This window comes from Stigmatopora nigra, chromosome 3 (genome assembly GCF_051989575.1).
Source record: "Stigmatopora nigra isolate UIUO_SnigA chromosome 3, RoL_Snig_1.1, whole genome shotgun sequence".
Taxonomy (NCBI): Eukaryota; Metazoa; Chordata; class Actinopteri; order Syngnathiformes; family Syngnathidae; genus Stigmatopora; species Stigmatopora nigra.
In genome coordinates this window covers 1,106,294-1,133,572 of record NC_135510.1, presented here as the reverse complement: position 1 = coordinate 1,133,572, position 27,279 = coordinate 1,106,294, and the positions used below count along the sequence as shown (strand labels likewise).

General features: G+C 38.4%; 2 protein-coding genes across 5 annotated transcripts in view; both read right to left on the bottom strand.

Annotated features, from left to right (window-relative positions):
* Positions 1-4,766, bottom strand: part of crtc3 (CREB regulated transcription coactivator 3) — a 44,449-nt gene extending 39,683 nt beyond the window's left edge. For 2 of the 4 annotated variants that reach the window (XM_077712682.1, XM_077712684.1), the window contains exons 1-2: positions 3,509-4,766; positions 1,084-1,194 (exon numbers count right to left, since the gene is read on the bottom strand). In XM_077712682.1, coding sequence (XP_077568808.1) covers positions 1,084-1,194; positions 3,509-3,640 — 243 coding nt within the window. In that variant the 5' untranslated portion in view covers positions 3,641-4,766. The remainder of the gene's footprint in view (positions 1-1,083; positions 1,195-3,508) is intronic. The other 2 variants (XM_077712681.1, XM_077712683.1) reach the window with 1 other exon arrangement.
* A 1,191-nt stretch (positions 4,767-5,957) lies between these two features.
* Positions 5,958-27,279, bottom strand: part of iqgap1 (IQ motif containing GTPase activating protein 1) — a 43,112-nt gene continuing 21,790 nt past the window's right edge. The window contains exons 9-37 of the mRNA XM_077713096.1: positions 25,009-25,096; positions 24,775-24,932; positions 24,610-24,694; positions 23,974-24,137; positions 22,898-23,058; positions 22,676-22,800; positions 22,404-22,567; positions 19,523-19,613; positions 19,258-19,425; positions 19,031-19,173; positions 18,777-18,947; positions 18,460-18,543; positions 18,303-18,374; positions 17,388-17,457; positions 16,942-17,306; positions 15,992-16,155; positions 13,138-13,362; positions 11,802-11,942; positions 11,634-11,718; positions 10,856-11,088; positions 10,650-10,782; positions 9,663-9,765; positions 9,048-9,183; positions 8,878-8,965; positions 8,361-8,570; positions 8,096-8,262; positions 7,887-8,006; positions 7,285-7,393; positions 5,958-7,183 (exon numbers count right to left, since the gene is read on the bottom strand). Of these exons, the coding sequence (XP_077569222.1) occupies positions 7,070-7,183; positions 7,285-7,393; positions 7,887-8,006; positions 8,096-8,262; positions 8,361-8,570; positions 8,878-8,965; positions 9,048-9,183; positions 9,663-9,765; positions 10,650-10,782; positions 10,856-11,088; positions 11,634-11,718; positions 11,802-11,942; positions 13,138-13,362; positions 15,992-16,155; positions 16,942-17,306; positions 17,388-17,457; positions 18,303-18,374; positions 18,460-18,543; positions 18,777-18,947; positions 19,031-19,173; positions 19,258-19,425; positions 19,523-19,613; positions 22,404-22,567; positions 22,676-22,800; positions 22,898-23,058; positions 23,974-24,137; positions 24,610-24,694; positions 24,775-24,932; positions 25,009-25,096 (4,137 nt within the window). The 3' untranslated portion in view covers positions 5,958-7,069. The remainder of the gene's footprint in view (positions 7,184-7,284; positions 7,394-7,886; positions 8,007-8,095; positions 8,263-8,360; positions 8,571-8,877; positions 8,966-9,047; positions 9,184-9,662; positions 9,766-10,649; positions 10,783-10,855; positions 11,089-11,633; positions 11,719-11,801; positions 11,943-13,137; positions 13,363-15,991; positions 16,156-16,941; positions 17,307-17,387; positions 17,458-18,302; positions 18,375-18,459; positions 18,544-18,776; positions 18,948-19,030; positions 19,174-19,257; positions 19,426-19,522; positions 19,614-22,403; positions 22,568-22,675; positions 22,801-22,897; positions 23,059-23,973; positions 24,138-24,609; positions 24,695-24,774; positions 24,933-25,008; positions 25,097-27,279) is intronic.

Below are 27,279 nucleotides of genomic sequence, written 5' to 3'. Positions count from 1 at the left end.
CTGCCAGGTCTCTGCTGCAAAAGTATTTAATTCAACTAACAATCTCGGGAAAAACATCTACAATTGTCCTGTTGGCAGATTAGCAATAAATACAAGAAAACCTGTTTCAATGGCAACGATAAATGGCCACACCAAGAAACATCTGATCAGCTAATTGTCTCATGAGTTTTGAGAATTCACTGCCAGTCCACTGAGCTCAATGGGCGTTGATAGCAGGCAATGATACAAAATAAGTTGAGAAAAAAAATTCTAATATGTGGTATTTATGGTGCAGCTACAACAAATAATTTTGAAGCAGTGCTTTGAAATAGGACAGATGACTTAAAAATGATGGCAGACAATATTTTTGACAAATACTCTCACTAAAAAGAATTTAAACAGAAAATGGCAATTAGAATGAGCTAGATTTTCACACTTTGCTTCCATTCTTTTTATTGTGTTCCTATTCTCTTATTGGTGTTTGACCATTCTGAAATTTTATCAACGCGTGTGTACTACATAATGCAGTATTACAAAGCTAGACACGATCAATAATTATGGTAGTGATGTCGCACATAGAATTAAGTAGGCGTAACCTGATGCAAATATTTGGATGGAATAACTATGAAATGGTAAAATACAGCACAATTTGGTTCCACATTCATTTTTTTTACAGGCAAGTACAGGTATTTTCATTTTTTGACACCATTTCTTAATAGTATGGCACAAATCTTATGAAAAAGGTTTGAAAACATCCAAATGGAATCTTTTGTAGTTCATGTTGCGTACAACTGAACTTCCTTCGAAAATATTGTACTGTCAAAAGTCAAAAGCTTGTTTCAACATTCACCACCTCAATCTCTTGCATATCACTTGGGGAGCCCGCATACTTCCTGGTAGTACTCGTTAGTCACTAACAACCATTTTTGGACATTGTCTTCTCTTAGAGCACCAAGGACAATAAAGGTAATAAAATGCACGTATGCGTTAAGGGACATTGTCGTCTCAACATTTACAGTAAAATGGGAAATAGAGTTAATTCAAAATACACGTTTGTTAATAGAATAGTGATTAATAAACTTATTTCGGCTGAGCAATTCTTACCTGAAATTCAATGTTTGTGTTGCCAATCTGATTGACATTGGGCAGAGAGCCACCATAGTATTGTGGTCGTGGCTGAGACAAACGGAGCTGCTGGATCTTTTGGAATTGTACCTATCAGTCAAAACAGACAAAAATGTATACACATTATTAAGAGTGATTAGAACATAAAGGCTGCATTCAGATTAGTATTTCGAAGTAGAAATTATCTTCATAATTGAGCATGGCTACTCCTCAATTGTATTGCCCCACAATTGTGATGATTCCCCTATAATTTATCATGGTAAATGTTATCCAATTTACATCCCTACAATAGGGAGACCAGAAATTTTGAAAGTTATTTTACATATTTGTGTAATGACACTCCAAGTGTTCACACCACTGTGAGACCCTATGTCCACACACACAGTGTAAAGTCAGACTTCCCATCACATGGATTTTTTTACAAATGTTTGAGGTTTTTAATGGTTTTTTTTTAAACTATGCAACTCTTATGTAATACCACAAAAGACATCAAAGTTTAAGGGGGGCAATCCCAATGTGTTTGAACTGTAGATATCCAGATAAAATTAGAGAAGCTTTGATAAAACATTACATTCACAAAGAGAAAGGAGGGCACAAATTTAAAAAAAAAAAAAAAACTGGTGACATAACTTTAAACTGAAGTGTGTTTCATATGGTCATTACCAAATCCTGCGACATTCAGTTGCTACATGTTGATTGCTCTTGCAACTTTGATCTCCATTATGTGAAACACATGCTTACATCATTTGATCTCTTGTGAAAAATAAGTCATTTTTCATCAAACTGTCTTCACTCAGATCTTTGTGGTAGTCATCTGATTTACTTCTGGGCCTAACTTTAAGAGAGAGTTCGCAAACATGGCTTTGTAACAACACCAGTCATCTGTGATTATAAAAGCGCAATTAGAAGTCTTCTAACTAACAATTTTGAGCAATCCCTAGTGGATGTGTCAAAATAAAAGCACAGTGATCCCTCAAATATCACAGTTAATGTAGTTTAAAAGTGAAATAAAAAAAAGTTATATATATATATTTTGTCGCCAATTATAGATGCGCGTTATACTTGAATAAATACGGTTGGAGCAGGGGGAAGACGGGAATGGCTCCTCACATTTTTATGAACTTTAAAAAACATTTTTTTAAAATAATTATTGGCAGAAAAAAAATCACAAAGAAGTGAATTTGCATCAAGTGAATTTGCATCAAGTGAAGTTGCGATAATTGACAGAAGACTGTAGCTCCCTTAATCCAGAACAATTCCTTGAAAGTTCTACTCTCGCAGCGGAGGCTCTCAACAGTTCAAATTGAAGGAATTGAGCCAGTACAAGTGAATGACCAGATGCGAACTCAGCACAAATCTTCTCAGAATTCCCTCCCTTTGGAGTACTTGAGATACATAGCAAGGGGACCGGTGAGCATTGATGTGATGTGAAAAAAAACACTTTCGCATTTCCTGTGTTACAGATGGCTGCAATTTTATCGTCTTGAGTTATCACTCTAAATGACCTGTGGTATTCAAAACCTGATTAAAGAGGTCCCAATTGCTATGGTCAGAGGATTGGAATTGGGTGGGAAAAACTGTTCTTAAAATTGTACTCATTTATTCTTTGCTATGAATTAATTGGCTGCCAAAGATAGCGATAGACCTCATATCCATTTTGACAAACGCAGAAGATTTTGTTTCGTCCGAACCCCACAATCAAATTGCGTTGGATATGCATAGGCTTCATAGGCTGAGCAACATGATTACTTAATGCCAGCCATATCACCAAACACGTATACAATCCTCACAACCAAAATGACAAAATTAATCACATTGGATGACCAACTTCGTTGAAATGAGGTAATTTGTTTTCAATCTTATTTTATGTTGCATAGCTGACTTGCAACAAAAAGGAGGGGGGTTCCCTTGTTGAACCACTCCTGCACCACTCCTGCACTAAAAACCTTTTATGTGGCTGTAATGTTGAGAAAGCTTTGTTCATATTGGACAGGAGTAGAAGGAGGAGGCATCGGGGTGTGCCTTTATATTTTATTGTTTATGCCTCTTATTGAACAATTGCTGTGGCATTCGATCGGGACTCGGTATCGGTAGATCCCCAATCCTCAAATTCAGTGGACTTGGATTTGGACTCCCAAGCAAAAAATAAATAAATTGGGATATTTAGATTTTTCTTTAGTTTTACTCGTAGGAGGGGGCAAGCGGGATTGTACGGCCCGGTATTTGGCAGATCCTCAAAATCAGGCGACTTAAATGCAAAAATAAAAGATCGAATGGACACTAGCTCATGATCAACTCATAAGCTGCCATTGACGTTCATAGATCTCTAATCCAATTTGACTTTGGTAGGTAATGTTGCATAGTCTGGTAGAAAAAGACACCAAAATGAGAACAGTAGTCTTACCCTAGAGACAGTGAGGTCCGTCATCAGCTGTTCGAATGCCCGCGTCTCTTCTGCTTGTTTCTGGTTATGTAGCGCAATCTTTTCGCTGAACTTCCTGGGGTTCGAACCCCCCGTGCCCGGGGAGCCGGACATCGTTTTTTTACAACAACAGCTACTTTGGGAAAACAGGCGTGGGCGACGGTTGTTAAAATCTATTTTTTAAAGTTATTACTGGATGGCCTCCATTAAAAAAGTCCTGATATGTCGCACATTCCAAGTGGTTGAACGTGAAATTGTGTCGCAACCGAGTAAAGTGTCCAACAAAATTTGAAACGGTCTATTTCCGAATAACCTATGGCTAAAAGTTAAAGAAGGCGACTTTTACTGACGGAGGTGTGTCGAACAAAACAAGTTAATGGCGCCACACAACTTCATATTGACACATTGCCAGTGAGCCACTTGTACGAGTTTGACGTAGACATGGCGTTAGCTGTCAAAGCTAACAATAATATGGAGGTAGACGGACAGCTAGTAGCTATGTTAGCAAAATTGCTGTCAAACCTGCCACGAACATTTTCTGCAAAATCACTTTTCAAACTCGTCGATGCCAGACTTAATCAAAGAGTTCTAAAACCAGTATCCGAGTAGGTTTTGGTGAAATTATTCCGCTTTTCTGCCGAAGTAGAATGCCCCGTGAGCGGAATACCTTGCTAACAAGGTTAGCTCAGTTCCCAAGCAATGGAGCCAAGCTTTTCTCGCTAAATTGTATTTCAACAAGTGTCCGCTGGTCTTATCCGGACTCGCTCAGTGTCGACTTCCCGCGAAAAGGCTCCTCCGCGCACGTAGTTGTTGTCACTTGAAGCCGGGTTAGACTCCACAAATTCACACTTCAACTGAGAAATCATCACAGCGGAGTCGAGTCTTTCGAGGTTAATCCACGGGCACCAGCGGAGCCCTCAAACTCCGACCCGATGACTCCATGAAGTGAAAGAAGCAAGCGACGGAGGTCAAAACTCATTTCCTCGTCGCGGATCGAGCCCAAATCTCTTACCGAGTCGCCAAACTCGCGTGTAACGTATTAACTGCGGCTTGAAAAAGCAAGTCTGATCCGATGGCTTGTTATCCAGTCACTGCCTGCGAGAAAAATATTGCTTGGTAAATTCCACCCGTTCTCCCGCAAACCACACGGGGGGGACAACGGCAGGCCAAAGTGAGAAAGTGATTCGGGTGAAGGGGCAACCTTCGCTTTATGGCCTTGTTTAGGCCAAATTCAAAATAAACCATCTCATTTTCGGAACAGCTTTATCTTAATTAGGGTCGCGGGGGTGCTGGAGCTTACCCCAACTGACTTCGGGCCAGAGGTGGGGGACACCCTGAATTGGTGGCCAGCCAATCACAGGGCACAAGGAGACAAACAACCATTCACGCTCACACTCCTATCTAGGGCAATTTTAGTGTGTCCAATCAGCCTACCATGCATGTTTTTGGAATGTCGGAGGAAACTGGACTACCCGGAGAAAACCCACGCAGGCCCAGTGAAAAATGCAAACGACACACAGGTGGCCGACTTGGATTTGAACTGAAAACCCCAGAACTTTGAGGCTAACCAAACAAAATGAACCAACATAACCACATATTCACAGAAATAATGGACATATATTCATATGGACTCAAAAAATGGCAGACAAAAATACACAAATGGTCTCGAGAGTGCAAATTCTTATTTCTCTATTCCTATCTATGGCAAGATAAGTATTCTCCAAACTCCAAAAATACATCAGTATTCAAGCCCAGAGAATCTAAACTGTTGACAACATCAGTAGATTTGTCTCAGAATTAACTTGGGTTTCATCAAAACAAATGCCAGATTGGGAGAAATATATGGCATTATAATTATAGGCTTTATCCTAAAGGACTGCCCGCATAAAACATAATGAAATGTATTACCAAAAGCATCCGCCGTTCATTAGATAACGCTAACAACAACAGACATTGTTATTTTAATGAGGAGTAAAAAGTGGAATGGGAAAAAAAATCAGGATCCTCACGTAATTAAAATTAAATAGTAGAGTGACATCTACTGGATGTATAAATATAGATTCTCTAGTTCATTTTCTATGATCAACAGAAGCTTTCAAAACATTAATCCCAAATAAATCAAAGAGGCATGAAAGTAAAATCGAAATATTGGTAAAACAAAATTATCATTATAAAACATAAAACGTGTCTATTTGAAATCTATGCATTCTATTTAATCTTTTAAAGACGTGTAAGTTTTTAAAACTTTTGCATTGTGATTATTACATTGTAACATGATACAGATAAACTTAAAATCATAAAATTAATTAAATTCAATATCAAAAATCAAATATTACAAATAAACAAAGAACGTATAAGCACTGATGACTTTCAAACATGTTTTAAGCAAAACAGGAGGCAACTACAGTTGTCATGACAACATTAAGCAACATTTGTCTTTTTCAACAGGAATCTTTAATATTCACTTTTATCTGCATTTATTTCTTTGTTTAGATAGTTATAAATTGACATCCATAATCATGCAAGATTAATTTAGTGAACGGAAAGGCACTGGAGTTCCAGTTGATGAAATGTGACTTTATATTGTTATTAAATTATAACAAAAAAAAAGAGATGTCAAGATAGGGTAAGCTGAATCAAATCCAAATCTATGAATATACATACTTATGAACATAACATAAAATACACTGTTTCGCTGTCTTGGGTTTCTTTTGAATACAATTTAACAAAGCAACACAACATACAAATACCCAGTTAGAAGTCCAGGAATATATTTCTTCCAAAGCCTTATCGTGCCGAAAAAAAATGCAAGCACTCATAGACATTGGCAAAAAGATACTTAAAATCCTATTCCTCAGTCAGCAAATAAAAAGTTCTCTCTCCATTAAAAAAAGACATTTTTTTTATAAATGATCAGCCAACCCGTGGAAGATATTTCCATTCTTTTTAAAAAAAAAAAAATACAACTAACGTTTGCATTGCTTGCAATTACATTAAAAAGGTGAGCAAATATTGGGGTTTGTGTTGGCATAATTTCCACAGAAGTGTTTTATTACAAACCAAACATTTCATCTCATCTCATTTACGGAACCGCTTTGTCCTGATTAGGGTCGCGGGGGGTGCTGGAGCCAATCCCAGCTGTCTCCGGGCCAGAGGCAGGGAACTCCCTGAATCGGTGGCCAGCCGATCGCAGGGCACGAGGAGACGGACAAACATGCACACCCACACCCATACCCAGGGGCAATTTAGAGTGTCCAATCACCCTACCATGCATGTTTTTGGGATGTGGGAGGAAACCCACGCAGGCCCAGGGAGAACATGCAAAACTCCACACAGGTGGCACGTGTCCTGGATTTGAACCCAGGGCCGCGGAGCTGTGAGGCCGATGTGCTAACCACTGGTTACATAATATATCTTCGTAAATGCGCAGAAGAGAAGTGCATCGGGGAAACTCTTTAACAACAATAATTGTTTTTATTAAGGCTTTCAGCATGCCTTTTTGTGGTCAACTCAGTCTGTTGCCTTCTTAAAAAACGATCTTCCCTATTTCCCATAAAATTTCTTGTTGAGCAAGAAAATGAGTAGATTGACATTTATTGTCGCTCTGTTGAAAAGCTTCATCAATGCCACACCTTCGTACTGTAGTTGGAGGAGATCCTGAGAACATATATGAAAGATGAGAAAAATCATTAAAAAGGGGGGTAAAGAACTTACAAACACTGCAATGTGCAGTCTATGCAATATATTTAAGATAATACCTGATATTCTAGTTGTAATGTCTCCAAGTGGACTCCCATCAACTTGGCTTTTACGTCAAATACTCCAACCGTCTCGGCTGGAGAAATCTCAAAAATAACATTCTTGAACCTATGAGGAGAAGAAAAAATACACTTATTGATAAAACGTATTATTTTCAAAATACAGGGTGTTCCAGAATGTTTGAGCCCATTTCGTAGGCCAATATTAAACGCTCATATTAAACATTAATTAAAATCTGTCATACAACCAACAAAAATGTATACTTTTCTTTGTAAATTTAAATAATAAAATCAACATAAAGTGTATTTAGCTTCATTAAGATCCACCAAATAGTTTCCAAAATATGGGCATTTCGAATGGGGTCAACCATTTTGGAACAGCCTGTATATCATTTTCAATATAGAAAATGTAATACATAGTCATTTATATATACTACAACAATAAAAACAAAAGTGTTTGTTTTTGTTGGAGTTCATTCTATAAGCTTTAATAGGGATTGTCGCTGATTGTGGGATTTATTGTGTCATAGTAAGGGTCAGTTCTCCATTTTGAACACAGTGATAAATGTTTTTTTTTTTCCTCCCCCAAGTTCAGAACTTACTGGTTGGGCTGCAAATCTTCGATTGAAATCAGTACGCCCTTCTCATGTAGACGGGAGGCAGTGTATTTCTGTGAAACTTGTTTACTCTTCTTGGCCTTGTTGGCACCAGGTTTTGACAGCCTGTGTTGAAGATATTGTAAGCATTTATTAGCATACAGTTTAGCGTTCCACGGTTTGATAGAAAAGATAAAAAATGTGATGACACTTACTTGCCCTTGCAGGCCAAGTTGTCCATGCATGTTTTGATATATTGATTGTATGAATCAATCTGCACATTGTAAAACTTGGTCTTTGAATTCAAGGCCGTGTTGGTTTGCTGAAGTTTTACGAGTTCGCATTTTCTGCGTTGGCGATAACGTCTCTGATTACGGATGTCCTGAAATACACACACACATACACACATAAAAAAACATTCTGTTATCACATGTATTTTATTTGGGGAAAATTAACACAAGAATAATGCATTCTTTTAACCTTGGCTACGTCATTGATGAGGTCCTGATAGCGATTCTCCGGATTAACTTTGCCAAGCTCTGCTAATCGCTGCAAGTTTGTCCTTATCTTTTCCTTTTTCCCTTGTAATGTTAAGCTGTCATCCACCACAGGTTTGACCTGCTTTATCTTTTCTGGGGTCTTGGCATCCCGGATGGCCCTTCTCTGCATCACACGCTGGTATTCTGCTTCCTTTAACCAATGGAACACAAGAAAAAATAAGTAAATAAAAAGTGAATCAAAAATGTCCTCAGAACACAGCCAGAACTTGTTTTTCAGTCACAATTGCAGTAAATTTGGTCTAAAAAAACAAATCGAGATTCCCAAATGGTGGTAGGCAATATTACAAGAACAGTCTGATACAATACTGAACAAAATCATTGCCATTGGTTCATGTTAAAATGCAAGACAGATTTATATCTGTCTTTCGGTGTTGGTCCGGTTTGCTCAGGTAAACTGAGAAAGGTATAGAGAAGATATGAATGGTGCTTATTTTGACCTGGTTTGGATTGGCCGTTGTGTCAAGTATCTCAGTCAGAGTCTCTCCAGGCTGGAACCGGATAACATCCACAATCAGCCGTTTGGTGCTAAAAGGATACATTCATCTTTAGACATTTATGGAGCGGCTAAATGACGCCATGCTACACAAATCAAAGCGTTTGAATTTACTTCAGCAGGAGGGTCTTGGCATCCACCTCACTATTGGCCTCACCAGGGACGTCAAATTTATTCGTCAGTGTAAGTGAAACCTCAGTCTTGCCCATTAGCTCCTTGTTGGGGTCACCGGGTGGGAGAGGATTTTCACCTGTTTAAACACAGTGCAACAATGTTTCAGAAACAGCAAGCAGATGTAATATTCTACTATTTTAACTTCTAAGTGTAAAATTCACATCTGTCTGGTGGAAGATGTGTGAGGTTTGTTCGGATCTCAGCCAGTAACTCTACACTCAGCCACTACACAACAACAAGCCAAGATAAATTGGAGCATTATTTCATAAAGTGCATCTGGTGTAAAAACTGTGCCAAACCAATCATGTGAATGACTCGCTCTGACAAACACTGATGGAATTTATTCACGAGACATAATATTCTATTCCTGATGTGTTAATCGTTTATTGATTCATTTTCATAAATATCATGTTCAGTGTTTCCCAGATAACTTTATGAATAACTTCATGATTGACTATGGAATAACTTGCCATGGAAATCAGATTTTCCACACTACAATTTTTTGTTTATTATTATCATAATATGTTCTTCGAATGTGCTTATTGAGCCACTCACCAATGAGAGATTCTACAGTCGGAACCTCTCCCAGGTCCTCCAGCAGCTCATGTATGGGATCATTGTGCTCTGGGGCAATGGCATCCTGGTGATCCAGAAGAAGCTGATAACAAAGTAAGAATAAACACATATGAGTGAAAAAATATTAATTTGTCTCCCATACTATGTATCCACGCAAGGTTTACGGGGATTGCTGGAGCCTATCCCAGCAGACTTCGAGGGAAAGGCAGACTCCACCCTAGACTAAACCTGGTCAATCCAGTCCTCGAAGGTCACTGTGGGTGCAGGTTTTTGTTCCAACCGATCCAACACAGACAGTGTAACTAATTAGATTTCAGATGAAATAAGAAGCACCCGACAGCAATTTGCTGATTGAACTTCTAAGATACATGATTGGTGGAAAGGTTTCCCCTCATGGGTTGGAACAAAAACCTGCACCCACTACAACCCTTTGTGGAATAAATAGCTCGGGTCTGTCCCAGAGCAGGGGTGCGCAAATCGCCCCTTCAAGGGCCACTGTGAGTGCAGGTTTTTGTCCCAAACCGAGCCAGGCACAGTCAGTTTTACCCAATGAGTTTTTATCAGAAAACAAGAAGCACCTGACAGCGATCCGATTGCACTTATAGTATATCAGATTGGTAAAAAGGTGTCTTCTTTATAGGTTGGAACGAAAACCTGCATCCACTACGGCCCTTTGGGGAAGAGTTTGCCCATCCCTGTCCTAAACAGGTCTTCAGTCAACCATAGGGCACAGAGAGACTGGAAATTATTTGCACGTCCAATCATACCACAACCAAGCGGGAATCGATCCCACGCTTGCCCGCACCGTAGTCAGGCAAGTGAACCCTAATACCATCAGGTGCCGTGAAGAAAATATGAATAAGAATTCAATTAATTGTGCTTAGCAGATAAAAGTCTGAGGTAAAGTGGAGGAAATCTAAATTCTTGATGCTTTTTGAAATATGTAGGATATTGTATCAAACTCACTGTGTGTGTGTTTATCATTTCACCAATGGAGATGTAAATGACAGGTTTGGTGACAGTCACCAAATCGGAGTACTGATCCACATTAAATTTATCTTCAAGCAAGGGGACATCACATGCTGTCAAAAAATACCGCCTGTAAAACAAAAAAGAAACAGCATTGCCACATCCATCTAAAAGAAAATACAAATTGCGCAATGGTTCCTCACCTGAACTTTTGATAAGAGTTGCTGAGATATTCATTGATGGGATTCAGGTGGGCATTATCCCCGAGAAACATCTTGTTGGAAGCTGCGTGCTGCAACATCTTTGCTACAGAGCCCAAGTTTCGGCGTTGCTCAGTAGTTAACTGACCACCTGCTGACATCTCAATGATGTCAAAGGCATCTGGGGCAACAATTGCCGGGTTCATGTAACGGTAATACAAAAGGTTCCCCACAATCTGAAATCGTAAAATTCTTCAGTTACAAGGAATTCAGTTCATGCTTTTCCAAATGTTTTATTCAATTCTGATCTTTTTGTTTCATTGAAATAAATGTGCTAATATTCCGAAGGTTTACTGTGGGTAGAAGCAAGAGGAGGGAAAAGCTGTTGAATGTATCAAAGTGCAACTTGAGCAAGAGAGGAGAAAGACAAAGTTAGGGCTCACCTTGAGAATACAGCTAAAGAGTAGCAAGAAGTGGGCCTCAACACTGAGGGATTGGCAAAGGGAAAAAAGGAAAAAAGCCAAGAGAGACAAAAACAAAGACATTATTATGAAATAAGAAGGCCAATAAGAAGAGAACCTGGAACAAGGAAAAGCACCAGAGGACTACACACATTAAATAAACATGGTGATTAAAAAATAGACGTTCCTGGCAGCACCCCCACAGTGGTGAACTTTTTTTTGTCTGATATTACTCTCCAAATTGGAATTAAATGTTGTAATATTATTATTGTAATCGGTTTGAATAGACACTTTAAAAGTAGCAGACAAAGTCATCCAACCTTAAGCAGTTCGTCCTCTGTTGAATCTGGAAATTTCTCGTGAAGGGTGTCTTTAAGGACTTTGGAGATAAAACGCATCCCGTAACTGGAGGACGCAATATTGCCATTTTGAGTCGGATAAGTTTACACAAGTTGAATATATCCTGGTTTGAATCATCGGACACTTACGGAATTTTATCTACAGAGACAACAATGGCAGAAAGGAACTTGTCGGTGACTGCCTTCATGCTCTTGATGGAGGCTTCCAGTCTATTCCGAACTTCTTCATGGGACATTGCCTGCTCAGGCGTTACATCATATGGCAGTTTACTGTGGAAAACGGGAGAGCATGAAAAAAGAATAACGTTATATTTTGTTGATTCTTTTTGAGTGGTTTGCCATGTGACATCTTAAATAAAAGATGGCCCAAGCATTCATCAGCCAGCTTTTGAGGCTGTAGAAGAAAAGAAATTCTCAAGTGATGTAATGGACTGAACAAGTATAAACAAGTCTCAAAAGTTTTAAGATAAACTATAAAGACTTCATGGGTCAAAACAATAAAATATTGTTCTAAGTTGACGATTGTAAGACATGGTTTGGTGAACATACTGGATATTTTTTGTTCTTTATTTATGGATATGTAAAAAAAAATGATAGAACAAAAGTATATTTTGATTAGGTTCTTAGTTTTGAATGTGCCTAATGATGTCGGCACCCGATACCGCTATCGAACAGAATCAGGTTTTGTCACAAGATTGCATCTGATCCAGTAGTCATGTGTTTTCAGTACCAAGCTCTTGGTGCTTTTCGGCTGCTCTAAATCCAGCCATTAGGCAAAAATGTTGGCTGACTGGGACAACTTCTTTTAAGAAGCTAATCATAGTGAGAAAGTATCATAATATTTGTAAACAGAGTATTTCCTAAAGAGGTTGCAGCAGCGCTCACTCCAATAGGTAAAATTGAAATTGGCATATTCTGGTAACATTATTTTTTGTATTATTCTTACTGGTCTAAAAATATGGGCATCAGAGCGACAACAGATCAGTGTTGGCAAAACACCTCGAAAAAAATTGGATCAGATTGAAAGCGAAAAAAAATCTGTATCAGGACATCGCTAATTGTGACAGATTAAACCATTCAGTTTCGTAGAAATGTGATGGCCCAATTTGATTTATCGATAATGTGGTCAACAGGGGAAAACCAATTTTTTTTTAAAATTAAATGGTCCAAAACATCAGAGGGTTGATTAAATAATAATAAACAATGACGTAGAGAATAAAGAATGCAGATTATGAAGACTCTTAAATATGGCTAAAGAATGTCAACACAATGGGTGATATTGAGCACCACAAATATCATGAGGATAACAGTAGACTACATTCGGGAAAAAAAAACAAATGTTGTTTCCCCTCATACTTTAACTTGTGTCATGGAATAAAGACAAATATTATGTATTCATTTGAATTAGTTTGTCTTCTGTATACTAGACTGAGCTACTATACTATAAGTCTCCTGTCGAACTCACCTGGCCTCTCCAGTTTGCATTTCCATCTGGTTGACCCAGCTCTTATAGATGTCCACGGGGTCTGTCTTAATGTTAAGTGATTTGTCATCCATGATCTCCTTTACAACTGGTGCCAAGATCTGTCGCAGTGCATTCTGGCCCCTCGCACCTCGGTGAAAACTTACTACCATCTTTATGACAGTCGGATTTCCTGTGACAATCTCCTTCATCTGGTCAACTTTTGACCTGCAGATAAAGGGGAGGTTATGTTAAAATGTTCTGAGAATTTCCTGAAATTATTACTTTAATTTCATCCATCCGGGCGGCTCGGTGAAAGAGTGGTTAGCGCGTCGGCTTCAAAGTAATGAGATCCGAGGGTTCAATCACAGGTGGGTTCAGACCTCCTTTTGTGGTGTTTGCATGTTCTCCCAGGGCTTGCGGAGGGTTTCTGCGGGTACTGTGGCTTCCTCCCTCATCCGAACTACACGTGCCAGGCTGGTTGTCCCTAGGTATGAGTGTGAGCGGGAATGATTGTGTCTCCTTTTAACCTGTGATTGGCTGGCCACCAATTCAGGGTGTTCCCCGTCTAGTACCCATAGTTGGCTGGGATAGGCTCCGACATCACCAGCCAATAAAACACACCTGAGAGTAACATTTCAACAGAAAACTTTAAGCCACCTTTCACTGTGCCTCTGTGCCTTTGGAAACAATACAACAGTTCTCTAAACAATGACCACAATATCACCACCATCAAAACCCAACTTCACTCCTGGCTCAAATCAATCCATCAAAAGCCTTTATTGTCATCATGCACAGCTGCGTATAACGAAATTGGTGGTGTCACTCCACAAAGTTTGTTTTGCCAGTATAAAAAAACATAAATAAGTAATATAAAAAGTCACATCCAGGCAAGGTAAATTCTAAAATATTGCACAGTCTAAGATATCGCACATTGTTATTGCACACCCCAAAGTTATTGCACAGAAAGGATTGTGTGTCATGCAAGTTGAGAGTCTTGATGGCTGTGGGGAAAAAAAACTGTCCTCAAGTCTATTTGTCCGTGCTTTGTGAGACCTGTAACGTCTGCCAGAGGGCAGCAGCTGGAACAGGTTGTGACCAGGGTGCTATGGGTCCCTAAAAATGTTCTGCTCTGCTGAGGTGGCAAAATGGATGGAGGAAATGAAAGTAATAATTTCAGAAAGCAAAGCAATCGATTACAGCCAACCTCTTGGGAGATTCAGTCTATGGGCTTCCAGTATGGCGTCTAACATGGATACAGTAGCCCTTCCTACTCTACGACTTTCCCATGTCCCAAGTAGAAGAAATGGAGAGTGTGTCCCACCCCATCTTTTAGAGCCAGCCCCGCGACCCAATTTCACCCACCTCAGACAGCGGTTCAGGACTTTGAGTTTGTCGAAGGCACTTGGCGGCCAAGTTTACTCCAAACAAAACTTCAAGACCTCAACGATGAACGGTGGTGAAAAAAAATAGAGAATCTTGAAACATGAAGTGAGTCTGTTGAAGGCACTCGGCCACAGCTTCTTCCAAGCATTGGTTTAAGCAGAAAAAGGCGGTCAAAGAAACATGAAGCATTGTAGTGAAACAGCCAATGAGGGCCCAGTAGAGTGTAGGTAAGTCGTGAAGCGCTATTTCCTACAGAGGATATGACTGGAGTCAAAACAGCTATAGGAAGCCACAAAGGACTAAGCTACAACAGCCGACTCGAACTCAAGATGTCTGTGGCTCAAAAGAGCCCAGAGTTGGAACCCTTCCAAAGATGAGGCCTAGCAAAATCTTCGCTGCTACCCAGGTGAGGTGTACAGGTAAGAGGGCGAAACACCTGTGACCCCAAGATTTTTGGTGACAATGCGTAAAGGTTTCCATAAAGGTTTTCAGCCCGAGTAAGAGCACCCCTAAAATTGTTTTGCATTTTGTATGTTTGAGTAGTTCCAAATGGTGCCAAGATGAGATGTGTTTCCTTAATCAAATTAACCCCAGAAAAAAATGAACAGTTAATGGTTTTTTGCTTTCAGCACCCCAGGCAACTCCTAGCTAAAACTGCTCAAGTTCCGGACACGCCGAAGATTGAGATGTAAAATTAGATAATGGCATGCCAGAATGTTCTGCTGACAAATGGCAGTGTGTGGTTAAAGTAAATTGCACAACACAAATTATGCTTTTTTACAAAAGCACTTCAAGGCTTGGCCATCACATGAATGCAAAAATACTTGAATCAAACAGCTCAGTCATCTTAAGCACCAGCATTCCGAGCAATGCGAGTTTTGAGTTAAGAGGGTAATAAATAAATTTTAAAAAAATACATATATATGCATATGCATATGCATATACACATACACACATACATACACATATACACACATACATACATACATACACACATACATACATACTATATATATATATATATATATATATATATATATATATATATATATATATATATATATATATATATATATATATATATATATATATATATATATATATATATATATATATATATATATATATATATATATATATATATATATATATATATATATATATATATATATATATATATATATATATATATATATATATATATATATATATATATATATATATATATATATATATATATATATATAGTATATATAGTGTTTGAATGAATTATTTGCATTAGCTTGAACATTGTATGGTCTACTTTTTGGGTTTGCTTTAAGGCCAAGTGCTTCCGTGTATGATGAAACAAGGGTCTCAACATAGGAGGACTGATCTGGGATTGAAATCAAGACCCCAAAACTGTGAGGGTGGTTACCCACCTACACTCAGCTGTTTACCATAATATTAGGATTCCTCATTAACTACTCACTTGATTTCCTCCTGCAGAGCAGTTTTAAAAAGCTTAAGCAACAGGTACTCCTCTCTCTGGTTTGAGGCATAATTATATAGGGTGAAGATTACAGAATCCATGAACTTTGTTGATTTATTCTGAGGCATCTGGAAGATCAGCTTGGCGAGATAGGTTGGATTGGTCTGAAAACAGAAAGATGAGTTTGAATATCATTGGAGAATAGAGAGGGTACAAAATTATTCATGTCTTTCATTGTCAGTTTTTATGTCAACACAACGACCGATATTTTCCCATTGTTAATGTGGCAAAAAACGGAACAAAAAGAAAAACTTTTGAAGAGAGTATGAGTAAAAATGCATCCATGGGAAACTTGTAAATTTGAACATATCATCTGCCAACATTCAAAGTGGTTCTGATTCGCCCAAAAAGATCTTAGTTATTGGCTAAGCATTGGTGGAGGTGGGGCAAATAGAGCCCGGGAGAAGAAAGGTATATAAAATTAAAACAAAATTAGAATTAGGTTTCGTGTAAGTTTAAATAAAATTTATTTTTGAGTGTGTCTGTATTGTAATCCAAGTTTGTTTAAATTTGTTTATGTTATGTTACAAGCGCATTACTGTGCAAAAAGTCTAGTTTAGTACTATTAAACACCATCTGTTAATTGATGGCGAATTAGAAAAATAAAAATGTTTTTCCATTCCAATATCCTGTTTTTGGTGTTTTTTTCAGGGAGTTGGAACCAATTGATTTGTTTTTAGTGCATTTCTATGGGAAAAGTTGCTTTATGATACGGGTAAATAGACATATGAGCTCAGTCCTGGAACACATTAAGCTCGTATCTCAAGGTACCACTGTATTTGAACATGGGTGTATGAGGCCCGGCACAGACAAAAACTGTAACCAACCCATCATTCTCAGGAAAATTTGCAATGCAATGACTTGAATTATGAGCCATACTATGACATTACCTGTAAAAGGTAAAAGAGGTTCTGGTAAGCTTCTAGTTTGACCCTCTTTTCCTTGCTTAGTGCCTTTAGACCACCTCTGTGTTTGTTCATCATCATCATGTCTGACAGCTGACCCTTGTTTTTCTTGGTCAGTTTCTTGCTGTGTGACACCACCTCCTGCAGGGTGATTTTGTTCTTCACCAGCAGACCAATCTTGATATCCATCAGATTCAGGTCGTTCTCCAGCTGCTGATTGGAGCGGATGTTGGTGATCACCTCCTCACGGAGGCGCATGAGCTCTAATTCTTCTTGGAAGTCCTGATCACTGTGATCCAGCAGATGGACAAACTTCCTCAACACCGCCATTGGAGGATTTTCAGCATTAACTGTTTAAGGGCAATTTCAAGAAATTAAAATCAAATCAAAACAAAACCCAGCATTTCATAAAATCAGGATTTTTATCTTACTTAGCGTCTTGTAGTCATCCCGGGCTTTGTTGGCTCTAATGAAAGCCTGAATCTTCACCACATCTTTAATCTATTGTGAAAATATGTATCACAATACCGCTCAATAAACATTGTCATTGACAACACACAATCCAATTTAAATTACATAGGTAGGGCATATTAAATAAAACTCCACCCAAACACCAAAAAACGACCAGTAAATGTTATCTGGTATAGCGGGAAAACATGTGACATAAGTAGAATGTGATCCGTTCATTCATTCATTCATTTTCTGAACTGTTTATCCTCAAAAGGGTCACGGGGGCGCTGGAACCTATGCCAGCTGACTTTGGGCACTAGTCGGGGGAGGCCCTGAATTGGTGGCCAGCCAATTGCAGGGTCCAAGGAGGCGGACAACCATTCACGCTCACACTCATGCCTATGACTTTTAAATTCTAAGTGTGGCTCTCAAGGAATAATGTTTGAAAATATGAATTGTTTATGGCTCTCTTCGTCAAAAAGGTTCCTGACCCCTGATTTAGCGTGTTCAACCAGCTTACAATGCATGTTTTTAGGAATGTGGAACCAAACCGGAGTATCCAGAGAAAATCCACGCATGCCTGGAGAGGACATGCGAATTCCACACAGGAGGACTGACCTGGAATTGAACCCAGGATCCCAGAACTGTGAGGCGGACGTGCAAACCACTTAACCGCCGGGTCGCCCCTCTGTCATATGAACCATTAAATAGAAAAAACAACTAGATAAAGTACTGCAACATTAGCTGGTCGTTATAAAATGATATATTTCATTACATTGTTTATTTTTTTTACCGACAATATTATTTGTATAATAATATTAGAAATTTGCACTGCAACAAAACGAATTAAAATTGAAAACAACACACACACACACACACACACATATAATACTCACATGATCATTGAAGTACTTGAGGCGATCTGTGTACTTCTTACGAGCTTGATGCATTCGAACCATTGATTGGATCTGAGAGACCAAACAACAAAACCTCAGGTATAAACTTTAGTTTTTGCTTCTGTGCTTGTGTTGCTATGGAACGGGTTGACTTTACCTTTACAGCATCGTCACTGTGGTCTTCCAGGTATTTCTTACGCTCCTGGAATTCTTTCCTCTGTTTGTAGCCTTTCCAGTGAGCCTGGACAAAAATGATCAGTGAGCTAGTTCCATTATGGCTGAGTCATAAGGCAACAAAATGAAATAACATAATTTACATTTTTTGTATGGGATTTTGACGGCATTTATTGCAAGACATGGCGATATAGATTGTTTCTCCTTGGAACGTATAATTAATAAAATAATTGAGTTTTTGTTTTGGGCAATGTTATACAGTAATGTGAGTGTGCACATATTAAAAACCTTTGATCTTACCTGAATTTTTGTAACAGCTGGATCCTGTGATTTTAAGAAGTTCATCCGTTCCTTAAGGCTTTTCCTTACAAGGTATCCACGGCAACGAGCTTGCAGTTTGGTAATGAGAGTTTCGTTTGCCAACCACAGCTGCTCTCGATTGTAAGCTGTGGTTACCCCTGACACTACAGACTAAAGGGGCATTTAAAAAAAATAAAAAAAAACATTTGTTCCAAACAGCTAAATTTATGCAATGCTGCATTCGCTCAACATACCTGAATGTCCTCCTTATTGAGTTGTGTGTTATTTTGTATGAACCCTTCTGGTTCCACCCAGGTACCCTCATTAGTATTCAGGTTGTAGTAGTAGTTGTGTCCACCTTTCACCCAGTGTTGTACCCACTCACTGCCGTTATCACCTGGATAATACAGTACAATTTGAGCAAGCTGTTAGACTGAGATGCAATCAACGCCATGTTATCAATATACAGTGATGTTCTCACCATCTTTTGTTTTCTCTTCTTTAGCTTTAGCAAGATCATCTTGGTAGGTCTGCCCACATTCAGGGGTGACTCCATAAAGTCCTGCACCAGGGTGGCGCAGAGCTGTGACAGTCTGAGCTGCATCACCATTATCCACCGCCACATTGATGTCGTGGATAGACTGAGAGACTGTTGACATAAACAGAACATAAAGAAAACAACAGCATATTATTGCAAAGTTTCTTTTGAATTGAAATGTATGGAGCATAAAAAAATGTGTGCTTACACAACAATGCGTCCTTTGTGTCCTGGTTAGCCTTTAGAATAGCATCCTGTATCTCATCCAGCCAAAGCACAGCAGAAGGATCTTGTGTCTCCTGGATTGATATTAAAAATTATACTGAGTGTGCAAATGTGCTAAATTAACTGACTTTTTGGATCTCAGTTTCATACAATGTCCATTGATTATTATTAACTCTTTATCGAGCGCTCATTTCACTCATTGGCTGCCATTGACAGAGCAAGGCTTCCAATCCATTGAAAGAGAGCGTATGGCCTGCTAGTTAAATTAGACTGAAGTTTTAGGATGCCTAAACATATGAAGGTTCAGCACTGATGATCTCATTTAGATTTAGAACAACAAAAAAAGAGTTAAAAAAAAACTGGAACCCAACTGCACGATCTTATTCCACATTATCAGATACAAATGCAAAAGATGTGGAAAAAAACAGCAGTAGCTAACCTTACACCCTTACACCACAAAAAAAGCTCAACCAATGTTTCATTTAAGATAAGCAAAGAAAATTAACACATAATGCTGTATATGACACCAAGTTAAGAATAGCAATAAAGTCACACCAATACATAGTACATTGTAGTAACCCTTAACTATATCCAGGTGGCGCACCGTTTTACTATACAAGCCCTCAGTCACAGCCACCTCATCCTGTTTCTGCGCTCACCCTTCATTTTGTGTTGCAGGGCGGAGAAGGGGAGGTGTGTGCACTTGACGAAGGGGCGGGTAAGTCAGACTGATACCTGATCTCAAAACTTCATGAAGGGGCAGGCAACATATGAAGCAGATTGCCGCTCAATTCCAACAAGCTCAAGCTTTGCAGAGGTTACCGTTAAACCTGATTAGTGATTGCATATTTCCGGTAGTTGTTTTAAACAAAATGTGCAGGAGTTGAGTAATGACTGCAGGATAAGGGTGTGGTTGCCTGAGCAGTGAAGGGATTGGCGCAATAACTCCAGTGCGGAATATTAAAGAGTACCAACTAATGTCATTCGACTAAAGAGGCAGTGAACGTTGCAAGGGCTGGAAATATTTTTCATGAATTTACTACCTTCATGATCTTTTCTTCATTGGAAGTCAGAAGCTGTTTTCTGGGGGGTTTCAGTTAGTTTTGTAAATCATTATAAATCTGGGGACAAACCCATTTCAAATAAGCACAGAGAAAAGTCTCTAAGGCTCAAACTCAAAGTGACCAATCTGTGACAGAACTACGTATATCAATTTAAAGAAAAACTAACTTTATAGAGTTGTTAGTCATCTGGGTAGGGAGGAACAAAACTTCTTCCTGTTTGTCGAGGCTCTACCAACATCCAATCACACTTTCTGTCGCTTTAACGGTTTTCTACAGAGGTATTGAGGAAAAACCGCATGTTGTTTCATCTCATCTAACCTCAGTTCACCAACCTATCAACAGTTTGATTGTAGCTTTGATTCACCATGCAATCTCCAATCTAACAATATACGCTTTGACTGTACCAATGTTATTTTTATGATCATGTTACTACGTAAAAAATATAAAAGTCAAATAAATTTAAAAAAAAACCTTTGCCAATAAGTCCAGCCAATCAAAAGTAGTATCCAACTTTCTGTCCCTTTATGGAAGTAAGGTTATAAAAGCCTGTACTTGTTATTTCCTGTCAAAAAAGGTATGGAAATAGTTCCTTTTCGGTCTTTGTTGTATTTGTCAAGCATCCCTATTTTAGTTTGTGTGTTTGAGTGAACGCTGGTGTTTATATTTGGCAGAAGACTGGGCATAATCCACGCATATAGCCCAAATGAATAACTTCACTACTATTATTTCCTTATTTTCTCGAGGGAGGAGGAGTTGGAACATACAAATTTGAGTAATTTAATGTAGTTAGGAGGGGATTTTCCAGAATAAAATCTAATTATACGTCATTTAAATGCTCAGAGGTGTTAATCAATTTCATAACTACTTAGGTGAACAATTTCTCATCAGTGTCGGAGAACCAAACCAAATATAGTGTGCATATGCAAAACCAAAACACACAACGGTTGTGAGTCAGAGCTGTTTTTGGATGGCTATCAAAGATTGCACTAACACACCCAAAGCAAGGTATCTTGTGAAACACGTGTTCAGGAAGTGATGGGACTTGAGAAGAGATGACCACAGAATTACATCATCCGCTTGCACGAGTCATGTGCTGTGCATAACACTGAGTCAAATGGGGTTGTCTGCAAGCATCATGTGCCTGTAAATTCTGTGATCAACCGTTCACATACATCTATTTATTCCCCAGAATGATTCCTTTTGGTGAGTAACACAGCAGGTAGCACTAATGAGGTCTATTGTTTTATGCAAGAGAAGTGTTACGTAGAAAACATTTCATGTGATAACGGTAACCTTATCATGTAAACAACTTATTTGAATATACAGTGGTACCTTTACTTACAAAATTAATTGGTTCCAGAACTTTTTTTGTAACTTGAAAATGTTGTAAGTAGAGGTGTACTTTATATGTAAATTCTCTAATTTGTTTCACGGTTCTCACACAACTACCAACAAAACCCTTTAAAATTAGTAAATGTGTCCTAATTTTGTATAAATGACGAGATGAAACACAAAAAAAATGAGAAAATGATAAGGACATATTTTATTATTATCTTAAAATTAATATAATGGCTAGAAATCCCTGCGCAGCTGAAATAGTTCCCTCCGTGGCCGTTATATTGGGAGAGCCCTTCCTACTAGGGCCGAAAGCTGTCCACTTTGTAGTCCTACATACATTTTAGACTTTTACGGGTACCCTGTGGGTGTGTGTGTGTGTATACATTTTTGTGTTTGTTTAAAATGTTAATGAAAATATTTCCCTTTCAGTGTTAAGTAAATTTGTGTCCATGGTTAACTTACATGAGCTTTCTCCCTGCGGGCCTCCAGCAGTTTATCATGGTAGTGCTGAGCCACAAATGGGTCTACATCTGTAAGCTTCGCAGGAGGGTTCTGCAGCGCGGCCAGGGTCTTCATTTGATCTCCTTCATCCAAGGCTTCATTGATCAGTCCAATAGCTGCAATACCTGTAAATGCAGTTATTTTCCATTTATACGTTAAGATAATGAATCGGTCTAAGTTTGATCTGAAAATGATGTCTATGTTTTGTTTGATGTGACGAGTGTGTTCCTTACGTTCATGCTCCTCTTGCACAGACATATTGACCTGATCAATACAGGCTTGTATGTCATTCCACGTGAGATAATCACAGCCTTCCTCTCTGGCAGCTAACTTAAGACGAATCAACTCATCCATGTACCTGACGCACAATGGGAAAAAATATATATTTAGACGCTATCTGATAATACAACTGTATTATAGCTTTTATAAAATTGATATCAGTGGTCGGTACAAACCTTTGTGCGTATTCAGGCTCCACGTTACTAAGCCCTGTGATGGAACTAGACAGTTGTCTCCATAGAGTGTCTCGGTCTCCAACGTCAATGGCCTCATTCATCAAAACTACCGATGACAACATCTCAACTGCCACAAGAAGTTCTGGATGGGATAGGGAGCACTGTAGAATAGACAAACGGAATTTACTGCACTGTTTATATGTCAACCGAGGGGTAAGATGAAATTTCAATCACACGTAGGAATTTTTAATAAAACTTTTTGAACCAGCAAAATAAAGTTTGATATTTCAAGCATTTATCATTTTAAACTACCATTAGGTATAATAAGCATCTAATCTTAGTCAACCCAGTTGTTGGTGAGGGAGGCTTGGAGATTTATAGAAGTTTTTCAACTGCTTCTACACGGCAATGAGAAAGGTTTCTAATTGCTTTGCTAATGCTATCCATCTATTTTATCTTACTGACTACCAGTAGTTCAAATTTGTCCTCTGTAGAAGAGATTTGTAAACCTAAATACATCCCATCGCATGAACTCCTTTTGTGCTTTATCGAGGACATTCCGAGCTTTCCAATGATACAAAATTTATTTTGCAGTATTCCAATTACTTCACATAGACTGGGGAATTTTAAAATAAATTTGATTGGACAACATTTTTGTGCTGGTAGTCAGAAGGATATATAAAATTTGTTTCATGAGTTGCAGGTGGACAATTTGAGAGAGTAATCTGTACAAGAGGCAGTTTCAGGGCATGCATTAAAAAACAACCTTTTAGACTCACATTAATATCTATTGAAAATTGTCTGTCCTCAATTATGGGGCATGTATATTTTGGCAAACTCTACCTGGATAGGTAGGAAATTATAATGATACATTTATATTAAGGATGTGTGTACGGTATCAAAGATTGGAATAGTGTTTAATTTTTATTGTAAACAAATCAACTAGGAGACCATGATAAATACTATATAAAGTGACATGGAATAGGTGTCTTATAGGTGGAATAGGTTCTTTAGGACAATTGCTACTGTAAACCTTGGTTCTACTGCGTGTTATTGCAACGTTTCATTGTATGTACCTCGGGGCTTTGCTGTTGCAAGCTAGCCAACTCTCGCTGGTAAAGATTTGCAGCACTGGGATAGACTTCAGGAAGTTGAGCGTCAGGGTTCATCAACTCCTTTACGGTGTTCTCTGCTACTCCTTCCCGAATGGCAAAGTTGATACGTTCCACTGCTTTTAACACTACCAACGAAAACAGTCAATTAAAATGAAAGAGTTCTTATAAAGAGCCTTTTTTTTAAAACAAGTCTACATTTTCCAGTTTATAAAAAGACACGATGCTACTAGAAACATTTTCAGGGATAATGTATACATATTCTGGAAAAAAGAAATTGTAAAAAAATCAGATTAGTCGGTTAAGCCAGGCCATCTAAATAAACAGTGTTTTAAAGTAAATCTCATTGTGTTCTCAACAGCTCTTATTTTGATCGGAGCAATAGGGTAGAACCACGTAGGAATTTTATAGGAAATATGGTGATCTTGCATTATCTTGAAGGAACTATAGCGTGGTAACCCTTGAATGGATACCACACTCTGTAATAATGCTTTTACTAAAATCTCAGTTACAATTCCATACAAATGGGTCGCATGCTAAAAATGTGGTGTGTCAAAAGAAGATTCAAAATGATTTAGACTTGTGATTGGGTGTACATACTTTTTAAGTAGCTTTCTGCTAAGTCATTAGCCAGAACGACGCCAGCCTGCAGCTCATCCTTAGTTAGTGCTAGGCCTGGAGATCCCTAATAAGAAAATAATTGAATAAGACTACATCAGCAAGACAGAAACAAAAAAAAATCAGCAGTTTCAACATGCATCCTACCAGTTCTTTGTTCTCTCTGTCAGCCTGGAGTTGTTTCAAGTACCAGCCTTTGTTCTGGGCCAGCAGGTTTTGAATGCCCATGGCCTTCAATGCCTCGTATAATTTATCCGCATCCCCGCTAAGCAATGCCTGTTCAGCAGTACTTAATGCTTTATTCACTGTTAGGCAAAACACAATGAAACTTCACGATACATCCAAACAAAAACCATGGATACGTTCAGATTGACTAATTACCATTGACGTTGTTAACATTGCCCTGGATTTCAGCCTGGGTGAGAAGCTCGTCATAAATATCTCTCTCAGCGGCAACATTTTCCATTTGCTGTTTGACCCAAAAAATAAAATAAATTATAATTAATTCTTTATGTACTTCTCTGCCCTAAATTCAGTATACACAGTTTAGCATGGAGGTACACACACAAACAGATATGAACAGAACTACAATACCCAAAAGGAAGTATAATTGGTAGTGCACAGAGGTGAAAAATACAATAAATGTAAACCTAGCATGGTTTTGTATCACAGCAAACTACACACTCAACAACTCCTGCATCTTAAAGTGAGTCTTTTTAATATGAGACCCACTTCAATCTGTATCAAAATACAAACCTTTATTTTGTCTCCCTATATTTTGTAATACCCCAAAACATATTCCTCACAAAGGCGCTTTCCTATTCCTAGGTTTCTCGTTGTGCTTTAAACGCCCAAACTCTAAAAATGAGCTTACTTACCATGTCAACAACTTATTTGAATATTCAGTCGTAACTCTACTTGCAAAATTAATTGTTTCCAAGACTTTTTTCTAACTTGAAAATTTCGTAAGTAGGTGTACTTTATATGTAAATTCTCTGATTCGTTCCACGGTTCTCACACAACTACCAACTGAGCTCTTTAAGATTGGTAAAAGTGTCCCAATGTTGTATGAAAGATGTGAGGAAACACAAAAAGGAGAAACAATGGGAAATTATTTATTAATGTATTAAAATTTTAAAAAAGGATATAAAAATGTGCCCTGTGCCACTGAAATATTTCCCTCCGTGGCCATTGTAGATGCAATATTTGTGCTTTTCCACCAGGTGGCGGTAAACCCCCGTTCTACCAGACTCGAAAGCCGTCCACTTTGTAGTACATTTAAGACTTTTATGTGTGCTCTGTGAGTGTGTGAAAATATGTGCTACGTTGCATTTGTAGTTTTTCATCGCGTAACAACGGAATTTCTAAATAAAATAACGAATATGGAAATGCATTTCTTTTTGGGGATTTCCTAACTTGGATCTTTTTTGTAACTTGAGTCATCCATTTGCATATAAAAAAAATGTCGCCTGAAACTTCCATACCTAGAGGCATTTGTACGTACATAACATAGGAAGATATAATTTCAAGAAATAGACTCTAGTCATGGGTTCTTGAACATTTCACATGATAAAACCTTAAAAGTACTCGTACGACCATAGTGGGGAACATTAAACAGTGTATTAGGCCAAAATGTTCCCCAAAAAAAGACAAAGGATCCAATTATCTATTCCTTTATGCCACTATTTAAACATTAACACAGTGCTGAGAAATATACGGTTAAATGATAATGCACTTGAAAAAGCACTACTGCAATTATCCAATGGTTTAAAGTGCTTCATGATTGAGATGAGGCAAAATGGGAAAGTGCTTTATTATCGTAAACTGTACAGAAAAAAAACTGAACACTGCACAGATGATGTCACCCCGGCTCCAACGTGAAGCTTGCTTTAGAGTGGCGCCATGACAAAAGCCATGCTTTCCTCCAATTTCATGAAGCCCATACTTGGGAGTATTCGAGCGGTACACCTTCTTTAGGTCACTTAATGGGCGGGAGCATTGAGGCGTCGGGCTGCATAAATATTCCAAAATATCCTGGAAATGCAAGTGCCCCGAACCTCCTCATGATTATTTATTTATTATTTGTTTTTTTTTTTAGATTAGCAACTACTTAACAATTGTGGTATAAAATAATTCAACCCCAAGTGCAAATTCTTAGTTTGAACCAGGCTCAAAACTGTTTTTTAGAAGGTAAATTCGGGCATTGAGTTGCGAGTGTCAATGGTAACTGCTCACTTCAATAACACGAGGCAGCCTATATCAAACACTTCTGGGCCTTCATTTTCTAAGAAGGCAAGTTGAGGCTCACTTATTTTGTAAGTACCTGCCTCATCGTTCTTCCCCAATGCACACCAATAACAGAAGTACTGAAAATAAATGTTGGGAGTTTGCAACTTCCTAGTTTTTAACTGAACCGCATCAAGCATACAGTATATATGTATATAATGCAGCACTGTTTAAAATTGTACATTGCTTTAGTACAGAGGTGGCCAACTCTGGTCCTCAAGAGCCCCTATCCAGTCTGTTTTCCACGTCCCCCTCCACCAACACACCTGAATCATCGGTATGTACCTTCTGGACAACTTCCTGATGAGTTAATCATTTGATTCAGGTGTGATAGAGGAGGGAGATATGGAAAATAAACTGACCCTT